The following is a 22,979-nucleotide window of genomic DNA, read 5'->3' as shown; positions in this document are numbered from 1 at the left end:
TGTGGTTGTCTCATATTAAATTTTCTGTCAATTATTGTTGCTATATGGAATTATATTTTCTATTTGGACATTTATCTGCACTTGTGTGGGAAAAATATTTGCACTATTGAGATAGTTATCTCTGGTTTTTTCTAACAAATTGGCATCTAGAGCTTGGTTGGTATAATCATTTAAATGAAGGAGGGAAATAAATGTTTATGATTAAGCTCAAATCTTCTAATTAAACACTTTGGAAGACTCTCATGGAAGACATGTTATACAGACAATATTTGTATGATCCTATTATGGGTGACACTGTTAAATCCAACGGTAAATTTGACGCTTATTATAAGAAGATGTATAGAAAGGCAGTGGCCTTGATAAAACTGTGGTTGGATTTGAGTTTATATTCACATGTTGAAACTGACAAAAATGCTAATAAGGTGTGGGAGAAATTCAAAGAGTTGTGTGAACGAAAGAATGTGCAAAATAAAACATTCTTGATTCGGAAGCTAATGAATATGAAATACAAAGATAGGATTCAATGGCATATCATATGAGTATATTTCAAAATACAGTGAATCAGTTGACAACAATAGATATTAAATTAGATGATGAGTTGCAAGCTTTGTTATGGTTGAGTTCCTTGCCTGATAATTGGGAAGTCCTTGTTCTGACATTGACCAATTCAACTCCAAGTGGAAAGCTAAAAATTTCAATAGTTAAATGGAGCATGTTGAATGTAGAAGCTCAAAGAAAAGAACATGGTTTGATTGGTTCTTTCTCAAAGTCAGAAGCACTAGTTACAAAGTCACGGGAGAGAAGTCAATCTAAAAACTTCTACAGACGCAAAAACTCTGAAAGTTGTAGCAAGTCAAGAAGCAAGTAAAGGACTAGAAAAGAAGTGATATGCTACAATTATGGCAAAGTAGGTCACATAAAAGGAAATTGCAGGTTCCTTAAGAGATATTAATCAAGAAAAATATATTTCTTTTCATGTTATAATTTTGGTGATTTTGGCACGGTAAAAATGAGAAATGAATGAGTATGTAAGATTATCGGTATATGAGATGTTTGGATTGAAATTGGGATTGGTTGCAAGCTTCAATTGAAGAATGTAAGACATGTTCCTGATATTCATCTCAATTTAATTTCAGTGAAAGCCTTGGATATTGAGGGTTATCACACTTACTTTGGTGGTGGTGGTATATGTAAAATCGTCAAAGGGTCTCTAATGGTTACAAAAGAGAAAATTATACTTCTCTCTATAGAATGTTTGCAAAGCTATGCAATTGAAGATGTCTTTTCTGATTTATGGCATATGCGCATTGGTCACATGAGTGAGAAATGACTGAACATACTTGCAAACGAAAGCTTTCTTCCTCTAAAAGGTACTTCTCAAAAAACTAGCAATCATTTTTTTGTTGGAAAGCAACATAGAGTTTCCTTTCATAATACTTGTCATCATATGAGGAAAAATATTATTGATTTAGTTCATAATGATGTTTGTATGATGGATAGTTAATCTCTTGGTGGTGCATCATATTTTGTTACCTGTATTGACGACCACTCTAGAAAAGTGTGGATTTTCCCTTTGAAATCTAAAGATCAGGTACTTGGAGTCTTCAAGAATTTTCATGCAAGTGTTGAAAGAGAAAAAGGGAAGAAAATTGAAATGTGTTTGATCTGATAAAGGTGGTGAATACAAAGGTCCGTTTGAAGAGTGTTGTAGAGAACATGGAATTAAACTTGAGAAAACAGTTCCAAAGACACCTCAGCATGATGGCGTTGCAGAGAGAATGAATTGTGCGATTAATGACAAAACTAGATGTATGCTCTCTCATAAAAATGATCAAAATCTTTTTTGGGTTAAGCAATGAAAACTATAGTGGATTTGATCAATCTTTATTCATCTATTCTACTTGATGGTGATGTTCGGAATAGAGTATGGACAAAGAGAAATATCTCTTATCGTCATTTGAGAATGTATGGTTGCAGATGTTTTGTTCATGTTCCAAGAGATGAGAGATCCAAGCTTGAGAGTAAATTCACAGTGTGTTTTTGTCGGTTATGGTGGTGAAGAATTTGGTTATAGATTGTGCGATCCAGTTAACAAGAAAACTACCAAAAGTCAAGATGTGATATTTCTTGAAGACCATACTATTGAATATTTTAAGAAACCTGAGAAACTGAAATCAAATTCCATAAGTTACATTGATGTTGCGCCTAAGCCCCCTATATAAATTTTTGTTGATGGGGGAGATATATAGGTAGATGATGAGAATGAAACTAATGATCATGTACTTCACTATGATGAGCAGGTTCCAACTATGCCAATAGTTGAATTTGAGTTAAGAAGATCTACTAAAAAACTTCAACCTTCTTATAGATACCCTCCACATGAGTATGTGATGATCATTGAGAGTGGAGAGCTAGAGTACCACCAAGAGGCTATACAAATGTTGATAAAGAAAAATGGTTGAAGACCATGCAAAAAGAGATGAATTCCTTACATTAGAATCACATATTTGAGTTGGTAAAGTTACCTAAGGGCAGAAAAACACCCAAGAACAAATAGGTATACAAGATAAATGCATATCTCAACCAAGATTGTTTGTGAAAGGTTTTAATCAGAGAAAAGGTATTGACTTTGAAGAAATTTTTTCACCTGTGGTGAAGATATCCTTTATCCGAGTTGTGCTTGGGTTAACAGCTAGTTTGAATGTAGAAGTTGAACAACTTGATATGAAAACTGCATTCCTTATGGTGATTTGGAGGAAGAGGTCTATATGGAGCAACCATATGGTTTAGAAGTCAAAGATAAAGAGCATATTGTGTGTACATTGAAAAAAAGCTTGTATAGGCTAAAGCAAGCACCTCAACAATGGTAAAAAAAATTGATTCTTTCATGGATAAACATGGGTGCAGTAAAACTACTTCTGACCATTGTTTGTTTATCAATAAATTCTCTGATGGTGATTATATTATTCTTTTGTTATATGTGGATGACATGTTGATTGTTGATCATGACACTAAGAAGATTCAATCCCTAAAGAAAGATTGAACAAGTCTTTTGCAATGAAAGACATGGGTCCTGCAAAACAATTATGAGCATGATAATTACTCGTGACTAGAAGAATGGTAAATTGTCGTTGTCTCAACACAATTACATTAAGAAGGTGTTAGAGAGGTTTAACACGAGCAATTGAAAACTTGTTAGGACTTCATTTGCTACTCATTTCAAATTGAATTTTGACCAATGTCCTACAAGTGAGAAAGACAAAGAAGAGATGAAAAAGGTTCCTTATGCATCCGAAGTAGGTAAAGATCATGGGCAAGCAGTGAAGTGGATTCTCAGATTCCTTAGAGGCACTTCCAAAGTGTGTTTGTGCTATGGAGGTGGTGAACTTATGTTGGATGGCTTCACATATGTAGATATGGCAGGTGATCTCGATTCTAGAAAATCTACGATGAAGTTTATAGAGGAGTTTTGTTGTGGCAATCAAGGTTACAAAAGTGTGTTGTTTTATCCACTACTGAAGTTGAGTACATTGCAACAATTGGAGCTTCAAATAACTCTTGTTGATGAAGAAATTCCTACATGAGTGACAAATTTGTATTATTCTGCAACAGTCAGAGTGCGATCTCGATCTCAGCAATAATTCGACTTTTCATGCAAAGTCGAAAATATTGTGGTGCGATATCATTTGATACAAGATGCACTTGAAATGAAATCATTTTCTATTGAAAAGATTCATACCAATGAAAATTGTTTAGATATGATGACAAAAGTCTTGCATGTGTCAGTCTCACACATGATATGACATAGAAAGAAGGCTGTTATGGTTGAGCAGTACAATCTCACTTGAGTCGTGAGGGGGAAATTTGTTGGATGGACTCACTCCCCAAATGGAACCCACCAATTTTAATAGTATTATTATTATTATTATTATTATTATTATTATTATTATTATTATTATTATTATTATTATTATTATTATTATTATTATTATTATTATTATTATTATTATTAGTAGTAGTAGTAGTAGTATTATTATTGTTTTTATTATTATTAACGAAATAAATGAAAAACGAATATGTGTTTTATTAGGCTCGACCCATTTAAAAGAAAAAAAAAATTAAAATTCCTAATAAAACTAAAAAGGGAATAGTGTCGTGTCTAGTAGAAGAAAAAAGTAGAAGAAAATTGGGTTCATGTGGTAACATGTGCGTAGCAAATTTATTATGTTTGATCTACAATTTTAGTGTATTATTTCTACCGCTGAATTTGTTATTTTAATATACCGTTTTAGTAATTTTACATTCTCGACTCTGGTGTATCCATTAATTATTATAGTGAAATGTTTTACTGCATTAGTTCTCGTGATTTTTATTCTCTCAATTTGAGGGAAGTTTTTAATGTCAAAAATTGTATTTATCTTTTATTGCTATGTGAAATTGTATTTTTGTTTATGAACATTTATATACTCAGCACTACGCCAAAAATGACATTTTATAGCGCGTCTTTTATAGCGCTTATTAAATACAAGCGCTGTTGTATGATATTTTAAAAATAACGGAGGATACAACAGCGCTTTTTTGACAAGCGCTGTAAAAAAAACGCTGTAAAAGACTTTGATTTCACATAATTAAAGTACCTATTAGAGCGCTTTTTGGAAAAGCGCTGTAAAAATGTTTTTTAAAAAAAAATAAGGTCTTTTACAGCGCTTTTGGACAAGCGCTTTAAAAAGTCTGTAAAAAAGCGCTGTAATAGACTTTCAAAAAATAAAATAAGGAGGTTTTTTATAGCGCTCTTTAAAAAAGCGTTGTAATAGGCTTTTAAAAGTAAAATAAGGAGGTCTTTTACAGCGCTCTTTAAAAAAAGCGCTGTAATAGACTTTTAAAAAATAAAATAAGAAGGTATTTTACAGCGCTTTTTAAAAAAAGCGCTGTAATAGGCTTTTAAAAAGTAAAATAAGGAGGTCTTTTACAGCGCTCTTTAAAAAAAGCGTTGTAATAGGCTTTTAAAAAATAAAATAAGAAGGTATTTTACAGCGCTTTTTAAAAAAAACGCTGTAATAGGCTTTTAAAAAATAAAATAAGAAGGTCTTTTACAGCGCTTTTTAAAAAAAGCGCTGTAATAGGCTTTTAAAAAGTAAAATAAAGAGGTCTTTTACAGCGCTTTTTAAAAAAAGCGCTGTAATAGGCTTTTAAAAAATAAAATAAGAAGGTCTTTTACAGCGCTTTTTAAAAAAAGCGCTGTAATAGGCTTTTAAAAAATAAAATAAGAAGGTCTTTTACAGCGCTTTTTAAAAAAAGCGCTGTAATAGGCTTTTAAAAAATAAAATAAGAAGGTCTTTTACAGCGCTTTTTAAAAAAAGCGCTGTAATAGGCTTTTAAAAAATAAAATAAGAAGGTCTTTTACAGCGCTTTTTAAAAAAAGCGCTGTAATAGGCTTTTAAAAAATAAAATAAGAAGGTCTTTTACAGCGCTTTTTAAAAAAAGCGCTGTAATAGGCTTTTAAAAAATAAAATAAGAATATATATAATGTGTCTGTTAATGCTAATAATCACATTTATTTGATAGTGTTTTACAAGTTTTCCGAGCTCAAATGGGTGCTACAGTGTCGAAGCAAAAATCAAATAAATCACATGGATTCTAATAAAGGTTTGAAATGTATGGCTTTAAAATTTCATTAACAATCAATCCACAAATATTTATTGACTTATATGTTTTATTTTATAGTGCTCTCGTCAAACTAACAACATAGACTGCGGATACTGTATATTACGATTTATGAAAGAGATTGTTGTTATAATCCCAGAAAGAGATCTAATTGAAATAAAGGAATGCATATTACAGCGCTTTTTTTAAAAAGCGCCGTAAAACTAATACAACAAGCAGCACGTTTTTAGAAGAGATTTACAGCGCTTTTTTTATTTTAAAGAGCGCTGTTGTATCTTTTTACAGCGCTGGATACTACAGCGCTTAATTTTTTGAAAAAGCGCTGTAAATGGCTTAAAAAATGCGATGTAAAATATCATTTTTCGCGTAGTGCAGATTAAAGAACAATATTCTACATTATTAATTATTAAAATAGTTTTATCTGAATTTTTCCTATCAAAATCACTCAATTATAAAAACAGTTTTAAAGAATCTCTTCTATTAAATTAAATTAAGATGAGACTATTTAAAATTGAAATGTGAGTCACTTACTCCACCAAATCAGTTTCCATCCAACTTTTGACTTTTCTCCCCAAGAAACTCTAGCTACTAACCAAAATTTAACATAAACGTTCACCAAAGTTACACTACACAGAATCATCAATTATATCATAAAAAAATCTACAATTCGACCCATAAAATTAATTTCCATATCATTTCTCTAAATTTATGTACATCAAATAAGTATTACAAAAAATTATACAAGATATTAACAAAACTAACTAGTGTGTTTTCCAAGGTAAACACTGTATGTTAGAGCAAGAACCAGTCCATGTTTCTGTGCAGGCACCTTCAATCCCATTATCACAACACTTGCAAACAACCCCAAGCGTCGCAAAAATCTTAGAGTACCCTGCAATTGCATCACATACAATAATAATCAACAACCATATATACACTATACTATATTTTATAATTTTATAAGATGTCAAAAAATATATTTTATAATTTTATTTTATGAATTTAATTTATATACAGGGTTAATGTAAATAATTTATATACCGTAAATTAATATAGTCATTAGAAATATTTAAATTTTACTATAATTAACTCTAGAGTCATATTTATGAATGATTTTATGATATATAAACTTTATACACCGATCATTCATGACAATTAAATTTTTAATTTATATAACACAAAGCACAAGAAGAAAGATTATATAATCAAGAAATTATTGTCACTAACCTTGATGAGATATTAATGAAAGCACCCTTCCTTCTACCATTGAAGGTTTGTCCTCCCCAATCGAAATAATTAAAACTATTAAGAGCATGAACTGGGGAACCTTATTGAAAACCATATTATATATTTAGATTGTTTAGTGGCAAGAGGAAACACGAGTGGTTTAATAACAAGGTGTAGTAAAGAAAGTATTTGAGATAATTTTAATATATACTTGCAAATATCCAAGGTTCCCTGATTATATAATGTGAATTATACTAATAAGAGTGAAAGTGACATATTTGGTGGATTTGATTAGTTGCATTCACACTCCACGGAATGCAATCTTAATTTTGATTAAATATCGGACGGTATGTATTTAAAGATAGATTTTGACTTTTAAAACAAAAGTTTTAATTATAAAATTTAAACCGTCTGATCTTAATCGAATGATTAAAATTATATATCTACCTAAAATTACCAGGACATGACTGCACATAACTCAACTCCCATGCTTGGTTTTGGGACAAATTTTCTTTTTAATAAAATGTGTTTCTAGAAGAAATGAGGTGGTTAGTAATATTATATGGTTTTTTGAAATTTGTATTTTTCCCATTTGGAATATGCGGTAGCTTGAGATGATGGGTTGGATTGTGTGGGCTTCTGGAAAGAGGCAGATATGTTGCCACACGTTTCCTACTCCATTACGTCTCCATAGAGATGACTTTGAGTAGTACTTTCCTTTTGTTTTTTCTTTGTCTAGAAGTGGAGGCCCTTTTCTTCTTTTCAACAAATAAACTAAGACTTACTTGAAAAGTTTGTTTATAGATTAATAGTTTAAATATAACCTTTTATATTAAGATTTATAAAAAATACTTTTTTTAAGTCTATGTAAATATATAATTTTGTTATAGGTTCTGATTGTTTAAATGTATTCTCTGTAAAATGTATTGTATTGAAATGATCTTTTTAATTAAAATAAATTTGTATTAAATAAGGACTAAATTTGTTTAGTTTATCAAAATAAGGACTAAAAAGACATTAGAGAAATCAATTTTGATATGACCAAATTTTGCATGGGTTAAAATAATTTACCAAAAGCAAAAAGTAGTATATTTGTAGGGACTAAAATCAAAAACTATTTTGGTTTAGTTGTAATTTTTATCTATCTATTTTTACTAATTTATAAGATTAGTCTCCCTATTTTAAAAGTCGGCGACTTTGGTCCCTCCCACAGACTTTTGAACTAAAAAATAACGATGTAACATATTTAATTTATGTAGAGTACAATTTCATGATGTAGAATCATCTAGATACATTAATTATTCAGATATCAATAATTAAATTACAAAAATAAATAATTTCTTAAGTTCAAAGTGAAGTTTTTATAAATTTTTATTACAATTACATTGGTGTTAATCATTTTACATTTTTATATTATATGCCACATTATTTAAAATATAGCAGATAACCATTTTTTAATTAAAAAAATCATAATCAAGGATCAAAACTGAAGCAAAAAATAATATATTTAAGGAGAGTAAAAATATATTTAATGATTATATTAACATAATAAAAAAAAAACTACATATTAATGGATTTTTATCTAGTAGAAAGAACTAGCCCCACAAGGTAGTATTCGGATTTTGACAAAGAGAAATGTTCACATTAGTTTTCCATAGTTTATTAAACAATATATATATAATCACATGTGATTCAGTTTAATACATCACCAATAGAGTAAAGAGATAACATCAATTTTTTTATATAAGTTTCTATTTCGTTCTAGCTTTAGGTATATCTTTTTCCCATATAATTTAGATGAGATTTTCTTCCATTAATATTTTTTTGTGCAATAACTACAAGATTCTTAGAGATATTAAAGTAATAAACAAAACTTTGTTTCTATGAATCGCCCACTTATAAAACAAGATTTTAAAAACTCCAAAATCAACACATTGTGATCTTCAACAAGAGAAACCTCTTTCAAAGATGAAGATCCAAACACCTATAGAAAACCCTTCTAGACATTTGAGATTCAATCATAAATCAAACCATAAGAAAAGTTTGTTAACCCCTTACCAACACTTCTTTTTAGATGAACACTTAAGACAAAAACTTACTACTTTTTCTATTAAAATCACTCCCAAAGATTCACACACCCTTGGTTCAATAAATGTGTTTAACTTGAGAGGATGAGAATATGAAAATGTTTTTTTGAATGTTGACTTTGTGAAAAGTTATGAGATTGATATTTGTAAGTGTGAGGAGATAATAAAGGAAAAACACATAAAAACATGCTTTTTTTAATACATTGAATAAATTCGGACTTTCTTTGAATTTATTGAAAGAAATCATGGAACGAAAATTTTAGATTTGATTTAGATCAATGAAACATTGAATCAAATTTAAGAAGTTTCCTTAACTTGAAAAAAAAACAAATTTGATCTACATTGAATCGATTCAAACCTTAAAAAATGTTTTAAAATCATATGAAATACAAAACAATGATTTTCCAACAATGTTATTATGATGCATTTAACTATGCATGATTTAAAATATTATTTTCTCAAGCTTTTCTTGACTCAAGAATGGGATGGATAAGTGACATAAACAAATACTTAATCTAACCTAGGAGACAAAAAAACGTGAATAATCACTCATTTCATAGTAATGAGCATTGTGGAGAATATGAATAGTTGAAAGACATTCATATGCAAAAATAGTATATATATTTTGATCAACGAAAAATATTAGTAACTCTTACAAAATACATAATTAAAATGACTAAACAAACTCAAAATGCATAAGAGCTTCTACAAATTACAATTGTCCTCTACGGGATTTCATATTTTAAAAATGTTCAATGATTTTTTCATTGTCAACACTATTAAATATATCACTTTCTATATATGTAACTAAAAAATCATGTAACCACTCGTCTACTATACAATTTCAAAATCTATTCTTCACAAAATTCATGATAGAGAAAGATCTTTCAACAGTTGCAATTGCCACAAGCAAAATCAATGCTAACTTTAGGATTAAATGTATCATTGAATACATAATATACTTTATAGTTTTCACCAACATTTTAGAAAGATCAATGATCCCATATAACTTTGAAAATTTATAACCAGATCGAACATCTATGATAAAAATTTCAAATTGACTCTTAATCCTTATTAACTCCACAGAAGAAAATTCATATGGATAAAACTTGGCTAAATGAATCAACTTCTCCTTATCAAATGTCAAATGTTAACCTATTGGATTTAAGCTTACTAAACAAAGAAGCAACTCAATGTTCATCTCGCTAAATCCGTTGTTAAGTTCTTGAAGTTATCTATCAATCACTTAATGAAATTACTCAACTTGATAACAATGTAAATTTGAATTTTTTTAGCTTTACTTTTTGATATTCCTTGAGTAAAGAGTGCATTATCCATATTTGAAATGGTAATATCTTAATTTTCACAAAATAATGATACTTCATTCAATAAAGTACGTCAACCATAATATCTTATATTTTGTAGTCTTTCCTTGCACACTCTAACTAATGATATAACATTTACACTATCTCGATCACTTCTTTTTAATTCTTGAGATAAGTCATTAGAAATTCGCAATATATTATTTATCATGTGAAAGTTGACAATAAATTCAATAGATTGCATAGTTTTCAATAAATGACAACCTTCAGTTCGTTGATACGAAGTTAAGCCATTTTCCTCAACAAACTCAAGGATATCAATCACTGAAGAATACAAAGAGGTCAAACTAAATAGTGTACCATAATGTGAGCCTTATCATGTATCTCCAGCTCGTTTCCATGTAGCTTCTTGATTCAAGCCAGAAAGAACCGCTAGCAATTTCGCCACACTTTAATGTTTCATGAACTTTAAGAACTTGACTTTCTCTAAAAAACTCTCATCTTTTACATGAAGTTCCAACAAGGTTAGATATGATGTTAACCAAACTAAAAAAAACAATCAATACCAACTTGTGTTTCGCAACCGCCACAAGTGCCAATTGAAGTTAGCGAGTAAAGCAGTGAACATAAAATGCATAATTATTTTCTTTCATGATTAAACTTTTGAGGCCATTGAATTCACCTTGCATATTACTAGCCTCATCATATCCTTGTCCTCACACTCTTGAAAAAAATAAATTATGTTTTGTAAACAATGACTCTAATGCTAATTTCAATGATATAGCACTTGTGTTTCAAACATAAACAAGACCAATAAACCGCTCGCCACTTCCTTTTTTATTTACATAACGCAAAACAACATCCATTTTCTCCTTAATTGATATATTTTGAGATCCATCAATTAAAATGGTAAAGAAATCATCTCTAACATCATCAACTATAAATTTTGTGGTCGCACAAGCTATAATTGTCACAATTTCCTTTTAAATAGAAGGTGTCACTAATTTAAGATTTCCATGAGCACTTTTTAGAAACATATCAAACTATTTCTCATGGTTGGCAACTAAAACTATAAACTCAAGAATATTACCTTTATTTTTTGAATGAACTAATTCTTCATGACCACAAAATTTCTACCCTTGGTTCAAGAGTATCAAATGCAATTAATTATTGAAGTCAAATGTGTAACAGCCCAACCCTTACAACTCAGCCCACAAATTACCTTTATTTGTTGAAGTCAATAAAGCTATAGCTTAATTGGTAGTGGGAATGAATAGGCAGTGATACTTATTCTTTAGGTACCGAGTTTGATTCCCAAGGAAGACAAAGACTCGCTATTTTCTATAGAGAGAAAGAGGGTGATAAGGTCGTGACTAACAGTGCCTGTAACAGTACGGGCTGAGTTGTTGGACAAAATGACTATTCATTCCTCTTGTACCACCGCTCATTAATTCCTACTATCAATTGACCCTCCAGATTTTGATCCAAAGCACTACTTAAAAATAATTTGTTTCCTTTTAAAAATGACTATAATTTTTTTTGGGAGTGGTTCATCATGTAATAAATAAAAGATACGCTAGAAAATAACTTGATATATTTTTGTAAAAGAACGCAATGTAATTTACTAAAATATTATTTATTTTCGCAAAATTAATCTTCCAATTGTTAGATGGATGTTCATTTACGCTCTAAAATAAATTAAATTTTCTTTAGTTGAAATTCAAGAGAAACTTGACTGAAATTAGCTAAGATTCAATTATTTCCTAGCGAAAGAAACCTCACTTCCGCATTTTTATTTAAAGTTAACAACGAAAAATAAATAACTTTAAAATCTACCACATCGATTTATTAATACAAAATATTAATTTTAAATAAAAGTCTAATTTTCTCACGCACGTGCACCAATCAAACTTCATTCATATAACTCTTTGAGATCATTAGTACCTAAATATTGGTGTAAGAGGTTAGTTTTGTTAGACATTTCTCTTAGACATTAGTTTTAGTAAGGGTATTTTAGATATTTCTATTCTCTTGTATATATACTCATTGTAACCCTATTAACTTAAGTTTGGTTCATTCTATGTTATGAAACCCTAGAGTGGTTGTCTCTCTTCTTCCTCTTTTTAGTGTTAACATAGTATCAAAGAGCGTTGGTTGATTTTGGGATCTACTGTAAAGAAGAGAGAGACTATTTTGATAGGAAATGCAACCACCAAAAGAGAAAAGAAAAGAGTAACCCTATTGCCGATTTTGTTAAAATAGTCTAAGAGAAACATCGATTGCGCATTCGTTAACCGTTGGATCAGGCTGATTTTTGGGAAGAAGATTCGCAACATTCAGGTCTTCGCCTTCAATGGTCGGATCAGCGAAAAGACGTCTGGAGGGGGAGAAATCGTTCTCGCACAACACCAGATTATCCGTAATTTATTTTGTCTCAGTGATTGTGTTTGTCGTATTTTCCTATCATTATTTGTTATGGCTGGTGCTAAGGATGATCTTCTTCAAGCTGTTAGTATTCACCTTAATGGATAAAATTACTCTTATTGGAGTTATGTGATGAAAAAAAATTTGATTGGAAAAGATATGTGGGGTTTTGTTGATGGAACTTCTGTTAAGCCTGCACATAAAAAGGATGAAACTCAATATGCAAAAGATCTGAAAACATGGAATGTTAGTGATTCAAAAATTATTACTTGGATTAATAATTCTATTGAGTTGTCTATATGAGTGCAACTAGCAAAATATGATACTGCGAAAGAGATTTGAGATCACTTGAAACATTTGTATGTTCAGTCGAAATTTACAAAACACTATCAGTTGGAAAATGATATTAGAGCCCTTAAGCAGAACAATATGATCATTCAGGAATTCTATTCGGTAATGACTAATCTGTGAGATCAATTGGCTCTTATAGAATCACTTGAGTTGAAAGCTGTCAAAGCATACATTGATCAAAGAGAGGACCAACGTCTGGTTGGGTTTCTGATGGCTCTTCGTGATGATTTTGAGGGCCTTCGTGGGGGTATTTTGCATTGTTCCCCCTTCCTAATGTTGCATCAGTATTTAGTGAATTGTATGCAGAAGAAATCAGACTTACAACTCATTCTAGTGTGTCAGATAAGAGAATTCTCTCAACTTCTCGATATGTTTGTGTTGCTCGAGTTCAAAAAGGAACATCTCAAGGGAGGGTTGGGCTTGGTATGATGAATGTGCATTTTGCAAAGAAAAAGGTCATTGGAAAGCACATTGTCCTAAATTGAGGATATCACATAAGAAGAATTTTAGGGGGGCATCGTCTAATGTTGTTGCTTCTGCTCCTCCTACCATTGGCTCTAGTTATGGTTATGTATATTCATCTGAGACTGCTTCTTAAATATCTAATATTGATGAACAACTTCAAAGACTTATTACCACTCAATCACATCCAATGTGTGCTACCTCTTCTAAAGGTTTGAACTCCTCTGGTATGTCAGATATATCTCCTTCCATATGGATTCTTAATTCTGGAGCATCTCATCATATGACATACGATGATAAATCTTTTGTGTTTGTGAAACCTGCCTCGTTTGTGTCGGTTATGACTGTTGATGGCACTCTTATGCCATGGGCAGGCATTGGTTCAATCTCCACACTTAACATGTCTTGCTTTAGTTAGTCAAATATGTGATTTCGGTTATTCGGTTATGTTTTCTTCCACTTCTTGCTGTGTGCAGGATCCACATTCTGGGAGGCTGATTGGGACATACCATAGACAGGGGGGATTTTATGTTCTAGATTAAAATATTTGGCTTCTGCTAGAGCCTTAGGAAACTTACAAACCTGTGATATCTCAAATTGTTGTGGTTGTAAACTTGCTAAATTTCCAGCTTTACCGTTTAGTAAAAGTGTTTATGTTTCATATGCGCCTTTTGATTTAGTTCACTCTGATGTTTGGGGTCCATCACCGGTTCTCACCAAAGGTGGATCTAGATATTATGTTTCTTTTATTGATGTTAACACACGTTATTGTTGGATTTATCTTATGAAAAATCGGTCTGAATTTTTTGACATTTATCATATATTTCGTGCAATGGTCAAAACTCAACATAATTTTGTTATAAAGTATTTTCGCTGTGATTTAGGTGGTGAATATACCTCTAATAAATTTTTTAAATTACTTGCTTATGATGGCACCCTCCACCAAACATCTTTTACTGATACTCCTCAACAAAATGGAGTTGCTGAAAGGAAATACCGTCATATTATACAGACTGCTCATTTCCTTTTGTTGTCTACTTCAGTTCCTAGTGAGTTTTGGGGAGAAGTAGTAATTACTATTGTTCATGCTATTAATAGAATTCCACCCTCTACCATATCAGGTTTGTCTCCCTTTGAAAAATTGTATGCTTATACCCCTAATTACTATTCTTTGAAAGTTTTTCGTTCTACTTGTTTTGTTCTTCGCCCTCAAGTAGAGCGCAGTAAGTTGTCTTCTCGTTCAGTTGTGTGTGTTTTTCTTGGTTATGGGAATGGTCAAAAGGGTTATCGTTGTTATGATCCTCATCAAGAAAACTTTATGTATCTCGTAATGTTGTTTTTCTTAAGCACATCCCTTTTTACTTTGTTTCCTCTGATTCTCAGATTACTAAGAGTTCTGAACTAACCCATATTGATCTATTTGGTCCTAATGATAGTGCTTCTAGTGATTGTAATGTTGAGAATTGCAGGACAAATACTAGTACTCCACATGATGACATCCCTCTTGTCCCCCCGACTGTCCAACCACCTTCTGCGATTGTTGATCCTCTTCATTACCTCTCTCGTCAATGTAAGTCTACTTAGTTGTCTGATTTTGTCTATTCCACTTACTCAACTTCGTTTGCTTCTTTTTAACCTCTATTCACAGTTTGTTTGAGCCTTATTCCTATAAAGAGGCTATTCTTGATCCTCTTTAGCAGCAGGCTATGGCAGAAGAACTATCTGCATTGCACAAAACCAATATTTGCTAATTAGTACCTCTTCCTCTTGGAAAACGTGCTATTGGGTCTCGTTAGGTATACAAAATCAAAACCAAGTTTGATGGGTCAGTTGAGCGCTACAAAACACGTCTTGTTGCTAAGGGTTTCTCTCAACAATATGGTATGGATTATGAAGAAACTTTTGCTCCTATAGCCAAGATGACCATTATTTGTACTCTTATTGCAGTTGCATCTATTCGTCAATGGCATATTTCCCAAATGGATGTCAAAAATGTTGTTTTAAATGGTGAGCTTCATGAAGAAGTATATATGGTCCCTCCACAAGGAGTTTCTCATAATCAAGGGGAAGTATGTAAGTTAAAAAGGGCTCTATATGGTCTTAAACAGGCTCCTCGAGCTTAGTTTGAGAAATTATCTATTGTGATCACTTCTCTTGGTTTCCGATCTAGTGAACATGATTCTGCATTGTTTATAAGGTCCACTACTTATGGTCGCATTATACTTTCTCTATATGTTGATGATATGATTATTACAGGTGATGATGTTAGTGGAATCAATGAGTTAAAATTGCAGTTAGCCAAACAATTTGAGATGAAGGACTTGAGAACTCTTCGCTATTTCTTGGGGATTGAAGTTGCCTGCTCTCCTAGAGGCTACCTTCTTTCTCAATCCAAGTACATTGCCAACATTCTTGATCAGCCTCGTCTTTCTGATACTAGAGCAGCAAATACTCATCTTGAGTATAATGTGAAATAAGCTCCCTCGGATGGTGTTCCTTTACCAGATTCCACTTTGTATCGTACTTTGGTTGACAACTTAGTGTATCTTACAATTACCAGACCTAACATTGCTTATGTTGTTCATGCTGTTAGTCAGTTTGTTGTCTCACCCACTACAGTACATTGGGCAACAGTTCTTCAGATTCTTCGTTATCTTCGAGGAACTCAATTTCAAAGCCTTCTCTTTCTATCGTCATCCTCATTGGAGTTACGAGCTTATTCTGATGCTGATTGGGATGGTGACACCATTGATCATAAGTCCACCACAGGATTTTGTATATTTCTTGGAGACTCTCTTATTTCTTGGAAGAGTAAGAAGCAGGACATTGTCTCTCGCTCCTCTACAAAAGTTGAGTATCGTGATATGGCATCCGCTACCGCTGAAATAATTTGGTTGTGTTGGCTTTTGTCTGATATGAATATCTCTCTTTCTGAGCCAACTCTAATGCACTACGATAACAAGAATGCTATTCAAATTGCTCACAACTCGGTCTTTCATGAACGCACCAAAAAAATTGAGATTGATTGTCATCTTACTCGTTATCATCTTCAGCATAGAACCATTACTCTACCGTTTGTCTCTTCTTCTTTATAGATTGTTGATTTGTTCACAAAGATGCATTCCATTAAACGTTTCCATTTTTTAGTTGACAAACTCTCGATACTCCATGTTGATGCATCGTGAGTTTGAGGGGAGATGTTAGATAATGTTATTATATATTAGTAGTAAGGGTAATTTAGACATTTCTATTCTCCTGTATATATACTCATTATAACCCTATTAACTTATGTTTGGTTCATTCTATGTTATGAAACCCTAGAGTGGTTGTCTCTCTTCTTCCTCTTTTCATTGTTAACAAGTTTTTCATACGATAAAAATTAAACCATAAAATATAAATCTATTTGTAATAAAAGGTTTATAAAAATAGTTTTTGTTTTCTTAGGCAAGAACCCCAATTACTCCTATAGGAAATATGCCCATGCTTATATGATGTAATATGTTAGCTAGTGAGTTTAAAACATGATAAATATGTTGGTGTAGGGTTCTTAGTTATTCTAAGTGTATAAATATCCATAGTGAAGACTATTTTCAAAACACAACCGATCACATACATCTTTACTTATCATTATCGTTTTTCTTTATCGCTTTACTTCATTTTTTATGCTTTTTTAGATATTAGCTCAACCTTCAACACTAGACGCTCTATGTAATAGTCTAGAACCCATAGATGAGAAACAAAATCCCATTTTCATTATAATCACTTGATAAAAAAAGAGAGCATTGTCGTAAGTAAAATTTAGTCTATATGTCATCTTCTTAGTTGATCAAACAACTAATCCACCAAGTAAAAGACTAATTAGTTGATAATATGATTAGTCGTTTGCGCACCAAATTTCGCACGATGACAGGAATTATTTTGAGGCACATATTCATTCCCACAATATTGTCTTATCTGCATGTAATGCAACGTTTTGTTGCAAGGATCTTTAAAAAAATTGTTGATTATTTTTTTTGAAAAAAAAAAAACATAGGTTTCATCATGCCTCTAATAAAAGAAGAACATGGCCACATAACTAAAATGAGAGAATTGTACCATGCACCACCCCACTTGTACTTCTCATCCCAATCCCCATTGAAAATACCATTTTTCCCTTTATTACTATGTATAAAACACTCAAAAAAAATTATTCATCCATTCTTCACCCCTTCTTTCGAAAATTACAAAATCTACCTACTCATTCGAAAATTTCAAGCTTTTGAAATATAAAAAAATGAGTGTTGTTGACATTTTCGAAACTTTTGTTAAACATGAAACTTTCGAAATGTAATTTTCCATAAATTTTGGACAATTTAAAAACTTTTGAGAAATCTAAAACTTTCGAAATGCATTTTTCAAAAATTCGTCAAAACTTTCGAAAGTTTGATCAATTTGAAATCTTCGAAACTTTCAAATTTTTTAAGTAATACAATTTCGAAAATTTGAAACTTTCAAAAGTTTCAATTTATAAGAAATTTTCCAAACCTACATAATTATTTTAATAATAATTAAAATTTTATTTTTAAAAATGGATTTATAATATTATTAATAATTAAATTTATTACTCTTTTTGAAATCTGGTATAAGTAGAGTTGAGGTTCCTGCTTCAAGAACGATTATAGATTCTACAGAAAAATTTACCACTGATCAGGTATTATTACTGATAATTCTCCACCAATCAAATTTTATTATAGGTATATATTGATATTTTATTTAAAACATATTTTGTAGGTATTTCCCTCTCGAGAAACTGTATTTGAATGGGCAAAAAATATTGGAAGGAAAAATGGAATTTTAATTATTACCATTCGATCAGATAAAGCAACCGGAGAGAGAGGAATAAAAGACAAACTAATTTTGGGATGCGAAAGAGGTGGAAGATATAAATCAAAATCAACAGTAACTTGTTCTCACAAGGAAAACTGTCAGTTTGAACTCAGATGTATACCGTTAAGTATCAGTGAAGGATGGAAAATTAGTGTTCGTTGTGGAACACACAATCACGATTTACTAGATACTTTAACCGATCATTCATATTTGGGGTGTTTAAACGAAGAAGAGAGGAAATTTAGAAATGACATGATAAAGTATAATTTTGCACCAAGATTCATTTTGAATGCTTTGAAAGAGAGAAATAAAGATAATCTCATAATTTCCATTTGGTGGATATGGGGTGAGAATATCGTGAGGTAGCATCACCGATAACGGTAATGGCTGAGGTGTTGCATTGGTAGTGGGAATGAGATGAGACATTACTTATCTCCCAGGTAACAGGCTTGAATCCCACGGAAGGCAAAATGTTGTTTTCATATTGAAAAAAATATTGGGGCAAAATGCAAACAATATGTGAAAAAGGATAGACAAGATGAAGTAATGGATTTATGGAAGAAAAAAAATTTGTATATTCGACTAGTGTTGAGGAGTATGATCATCACTTGCAACACTTTGAGCTAGTGTGTGCCAATATTATCCTTTTTGTTGATTATGTGAAAGATTCATGGTTGACACCTTACAAAGAAATATTTGTCAACGTTTGAACCAATAGAGTGATGCATTTGAGGAACACAACATCTAACAGGTATTTTTAAATTATGGTTTGTTTTATTTTAGAAAATATGATTTACTAATTTATGTGATTTGTTTTAATTTGTGTTATTTAATTTATTTGTAGAGTTGAGTCTGCTCATTGGAGATTGAAAAACATGCTGCAAACTAGTTTTAGTGACTTGTGTAAAAGTTGGGATGCTTTGAATATGATGTTGAAGAATCAAGTATGTATCATTAAATCGTCTTTTCAGAAAACCATCCTCGATGTTGAGCACGGGTATAATCACCATTTTTTTCAAAGTCTACATCATTGTGTATTAAGGAAATATTTTAAAAAAATTGACAAACAGTTAAAGAGGGTGAAGATTGTAGGTACTAACAAAACAAAATGTGGTTTCTCAATCAGAACAACTCGTGGATTACCATGTGCTTGTGAATTGACAAAGTTGCAAATATTTGGTAATGTTATCCCTTTAGATAACATTCATGTTTTTTTGGAAAAATTAACCATTAAGCATGAATTAAAGGATGAAGAATCTTTATCAGAATATGACTTTTCAGAAGAGGTGGAAGCAATGAAAGCGTACATGAAGAAACAAGATATTGTTGGTCAAAGGTGGCAAACTTGTATTTCCACATACAACATCAATACTTGCACCACCTGATAAGGTGAAAACCAAGGGAGCTAGTAAAAAGAAAAAAGAATTTGATACTCCTCGTGATCCTTCATATTGGGAGTATGTTGATGCCTCTCAAAAGTCTACAAAGCAACCATCTCAATGTTATGCAAATCAATCAGCACAGTGTTCTGCAAGGCAACCATCTTAACATTCTGCAAATCAATCAGCACAATGTTCAACAAGGCAACCATATAAGCTACATTTTCCTACTTTTATACATCAGTATATTGATGTCATAATAGATATTGTGCCTGATGGAAATTGTGGGTTTCGCACAGTTGCAGCATTGTTAAGTTGGATTGAAGAATCTTGTCCTTTAGTTCAAACACAATTGGATAAATAGATAAATCTACATCAAGAATTTTATTCCAATGTGTTCGATGAAAGTGTTGAATTAGTGGGGAACTCGTTGAAAATTTCAGGATTGGGTGCTCAAGGAAAAGGTAAGTTGATGACTATACCAGACTTGGGTTACGTGATAGCAAGACGATATAATGTCATATTGGTGTCGTTGTCTCGTAATCTGAATATGACATTCTTTACTCTAAATAAAGCACCATCAAAATAGTCTTCTCTTATCTTTTTACTAGCAATTGGATTTGTCAATGAAAATCATTGGGTACATGTAAAACTTATGATTGGTAGTATTGTTTAATAAATTAATGTTTAACATCATCAGCACCATCATGTGCAGGCTCAGCATACTGCTTATCAGCATGCTCCATCTATACATGCTCACGAGCATCCTCCTCCATCTGTGCAGGCTTAGCGACATCATCCTGAACATCCCGTCTACGACGATACTTCCTAATTGGATGGTTTGCTTCATTTTGTCGTCTATTTGATGTTGTTGGTGGAATTCTCTCTACTCCATCACCACTATCACCTCTCACGCTTCAGGCAATGCTGCAAATAATTTGGCCAAAGGCACCTCTCATTCTAGGCACTACAATATATCAATAATAAAAATTAAATAAAAAATTAAATAAAAAAAATTCATTTAAGAACTTTCGTATTGTTCCCAAATGTTGGAAAATAAATTTGGAAGTTTCATTGAAGGCCAAACTTTTGAACCTATTTGAAAACTTTTCATGAATTCCAAAGTTTCAAGACATTTGAAACTTTCGAATGTTTCATTTTTTCTGAAATTCACATTTCGAAAGTTTCAGGTTGTTAGAAAGTTTTGAAGATTTCTGCATTTCGAAAGTTTCAGGTTGATGGAAACTTTCGAAAGTTTCAAAATTCTGGGACAAAATGCACTTGAAAGTTTCAGTTTGTTAGAAACTTTCGAACATTTGGAAAAATATGGTTTCGAAAGTTTCAAATTTTCGAAGGGGGTCTTACTTTTCTGTTTGGAATGTTTCAAATATTCGAAGCTTTGCAAATATGTGATTCAAACAATTGAAAGTTTCAAAGAAAATGGGTAAAAAAATAAAAGATAAATTTTTAGAGGTTTTTATAGATAACAAAAGGGACAAAATAGTATTTTCAATGAGAATGGGGGGTGAGAAGTAGGACTATGCAAAAAAAAAAAAACAGTTTTGAGACTCAAATCCAAAACCGGATCCAAAACCATTTTTAATAACTGGTTAAAATAATATGAATATAAACCGGTTTATTTAAAACCGGTTGGATAACCACCCACATTTTATTTTTGGATTTGGATTTAAACCAGATTTTATCACTCAATTCCCAAATTCCAATCTCAGAACCCCAAATCCCCAAAACCCTCAAAAGCATTTTGCGGCAGCTTTTTTCGGCAGCGTTTCCTGGCAATCTTTCCTTCCGGCAAACCAACATTCCATCTTTGAAGCACCTTCCTTCCTTCTTTCTCAAATGTTTACATCTGGTTCGTTTCTATTCATCCTTACTAAGTTTTTTCTCTTGTTTATTCTTCTTAGTTTCTTCGGAGAATCGTCCATGGCAAATCGCCATGGCTTCGGAGAAACCCGTTGAGATAATAAAGGAACGTGGAGATAATAAAGGGAAAGTTGATTACATCCCTTTATTACGATAATAAAATCTAATCAATCTGAACAGAAAAATGATTACATGTTTACTACATCATGGATCTACATAATCACACAAAGGGATTTATTGTTGCTTGAAAATCAAATTCCTATGTTTGTATTAGAGGAATTACACAAATAGGTGTTATTAGATTATGGTAGCGACAATGAAAATGAAAGGTGTGTTAGTTTTATTGAGCTTGCTTTTAATTACTTTGAAGATTATTATCCTCAAAAGTTAAGCAAAAAATGGGAGATGACACAAAATTGTAAATCTTGCAAACATTTCACTAATTTGATTAGATATACTTACCTTCCAAGAAAAATTCAAGTAAATGGTGTGAATCCATCAAAAAATTTCACAACATTTTCATCAGAATATGTACCAAGGACAGAAACAAAGTTGTATGAAGCAGGTATTACTTTTGAGAAAGTTCAAGGTAGAAGTTATTTGGACATTAAGTTTAAAAGGACACTAATTTTTAACTGGTTTTTGTGCTTAGGTTGTTTACCATTATTTAAATGTTTCCAAGCTCGTTTGGAAATTCCTTATTTGAAAGTAGACCAAGTAACAGGAAGTGTTCTTAGGAACCTTATTGCATTGGAACAGTGTCACTATTCAGAACAAACTTTTATATGCAACTATGTTTCATTAATTGATTCTTTGATTCATACTGATCAAGATGTTGAGTTTTTGGTTGACACTGAAACAATTGGACATGAACTTGGGAGTCATGCTGAATTAGCAACTTTGGTTAATGGTTTATGCAAATATGTTGTGTTCACATCAAATTATTATGGAAAAATCATTATGGAACTTAATGAACATTATAATAATTCTTGGAAACATTTTATGGGTAGGTTAAAGGCAGTGAGTGTATTTCCGTGATCCTTGGAGATTCAGTTCAACTGTTGTTGGAGCTGTTTTTTTCATGTTTGTTGTTGTCAATTTTCTTAAAGTTCTTGGTGTCACAATCAAATAGATTCTTCTAGTTGATTTTGTTTGAATTTACAACATCTCTTTGTTATTTATTAATTTTAGTATTAGTTTTTTGAAATATATTTCATGTCATCTAAACAAGTTAACATATACAATTATGCCATGAATACATACATTTCTTTGTAAATTCAATTAAGTGCTGAATACCAACAAAAATAGGCACTTGG

The 22,979-nt window shown here is 31.5% G+C and overlaps 1 protein-coding gene and 1 long non-coding RNA gene across 2 annotated transcripts; one reads left to right on the top strand and one right to left on the bottom strand.

Moving 5' to 3' along the window:
* Positions 1-6,330: 6,330 nt before the first annotated feature.
* On the bottom strand, positions 6,331-7,408 carry LOC101496136 (uncharacterized). Its single transcript, XR_001144272.3, has 2 exons — positions 6,892-7,408; positions 6,331-6,556 (listed from the first exon to the last, which is right to left on the bottom strand). It is a non-coding gene; the product is annotated as an uncharacterized lncRNA (long non-coding RNA).
* Positions 7,409-22,068: 14,660 nt separating this feature from the next.
* LOC101499923 (putative UPF0481 protein At3g02645) lies at positions 22,069-22,701 on the top strand. Its single transcript, XM_012717719.1, has one exon. The coding sequence runs from the start codon at positions 22,069-22,071 to the stop codon at positions 22,699-22,701; it is 633 nt and encodes a 210-aa protein (XP_012573173.1).
* The last annotated feature ends 278 nt before the right edge of the window (positions 22,702-22,979 follow it).

The sequence above is a fragment of the Cicer arietinum genome, chromosome 6 (genome assembly GCF_000331145.2).
Source record: "Cicer arietinum cultivar CDC Frontier isolate Library 1 chromosome 6, Cicar.CDCFrontier_v2.0, whole genome shotgun sequence".
Lineage (NCBI taxonomy): Eukaryota > Viridiplantae > Streptophyta > Magnoliopsida > Fabales > Fabaceae > Cicer > Cicer arietinum.
The sequence above is the reverse complement of the archived record's forward strand: the minus strand, read 5'-3'. Positions and strand labels throughout refer to the sequence as shown.

Bases quoted from the DNA above. Each gene is read 5' to 3' on its own strand.
- LOC101499923 (XM_012717719.1), top strand. From the start codon at position 22,069: ATGACACAAAATTGTAAATCTTGCAAACATTTCACTAATTTGATTAGA.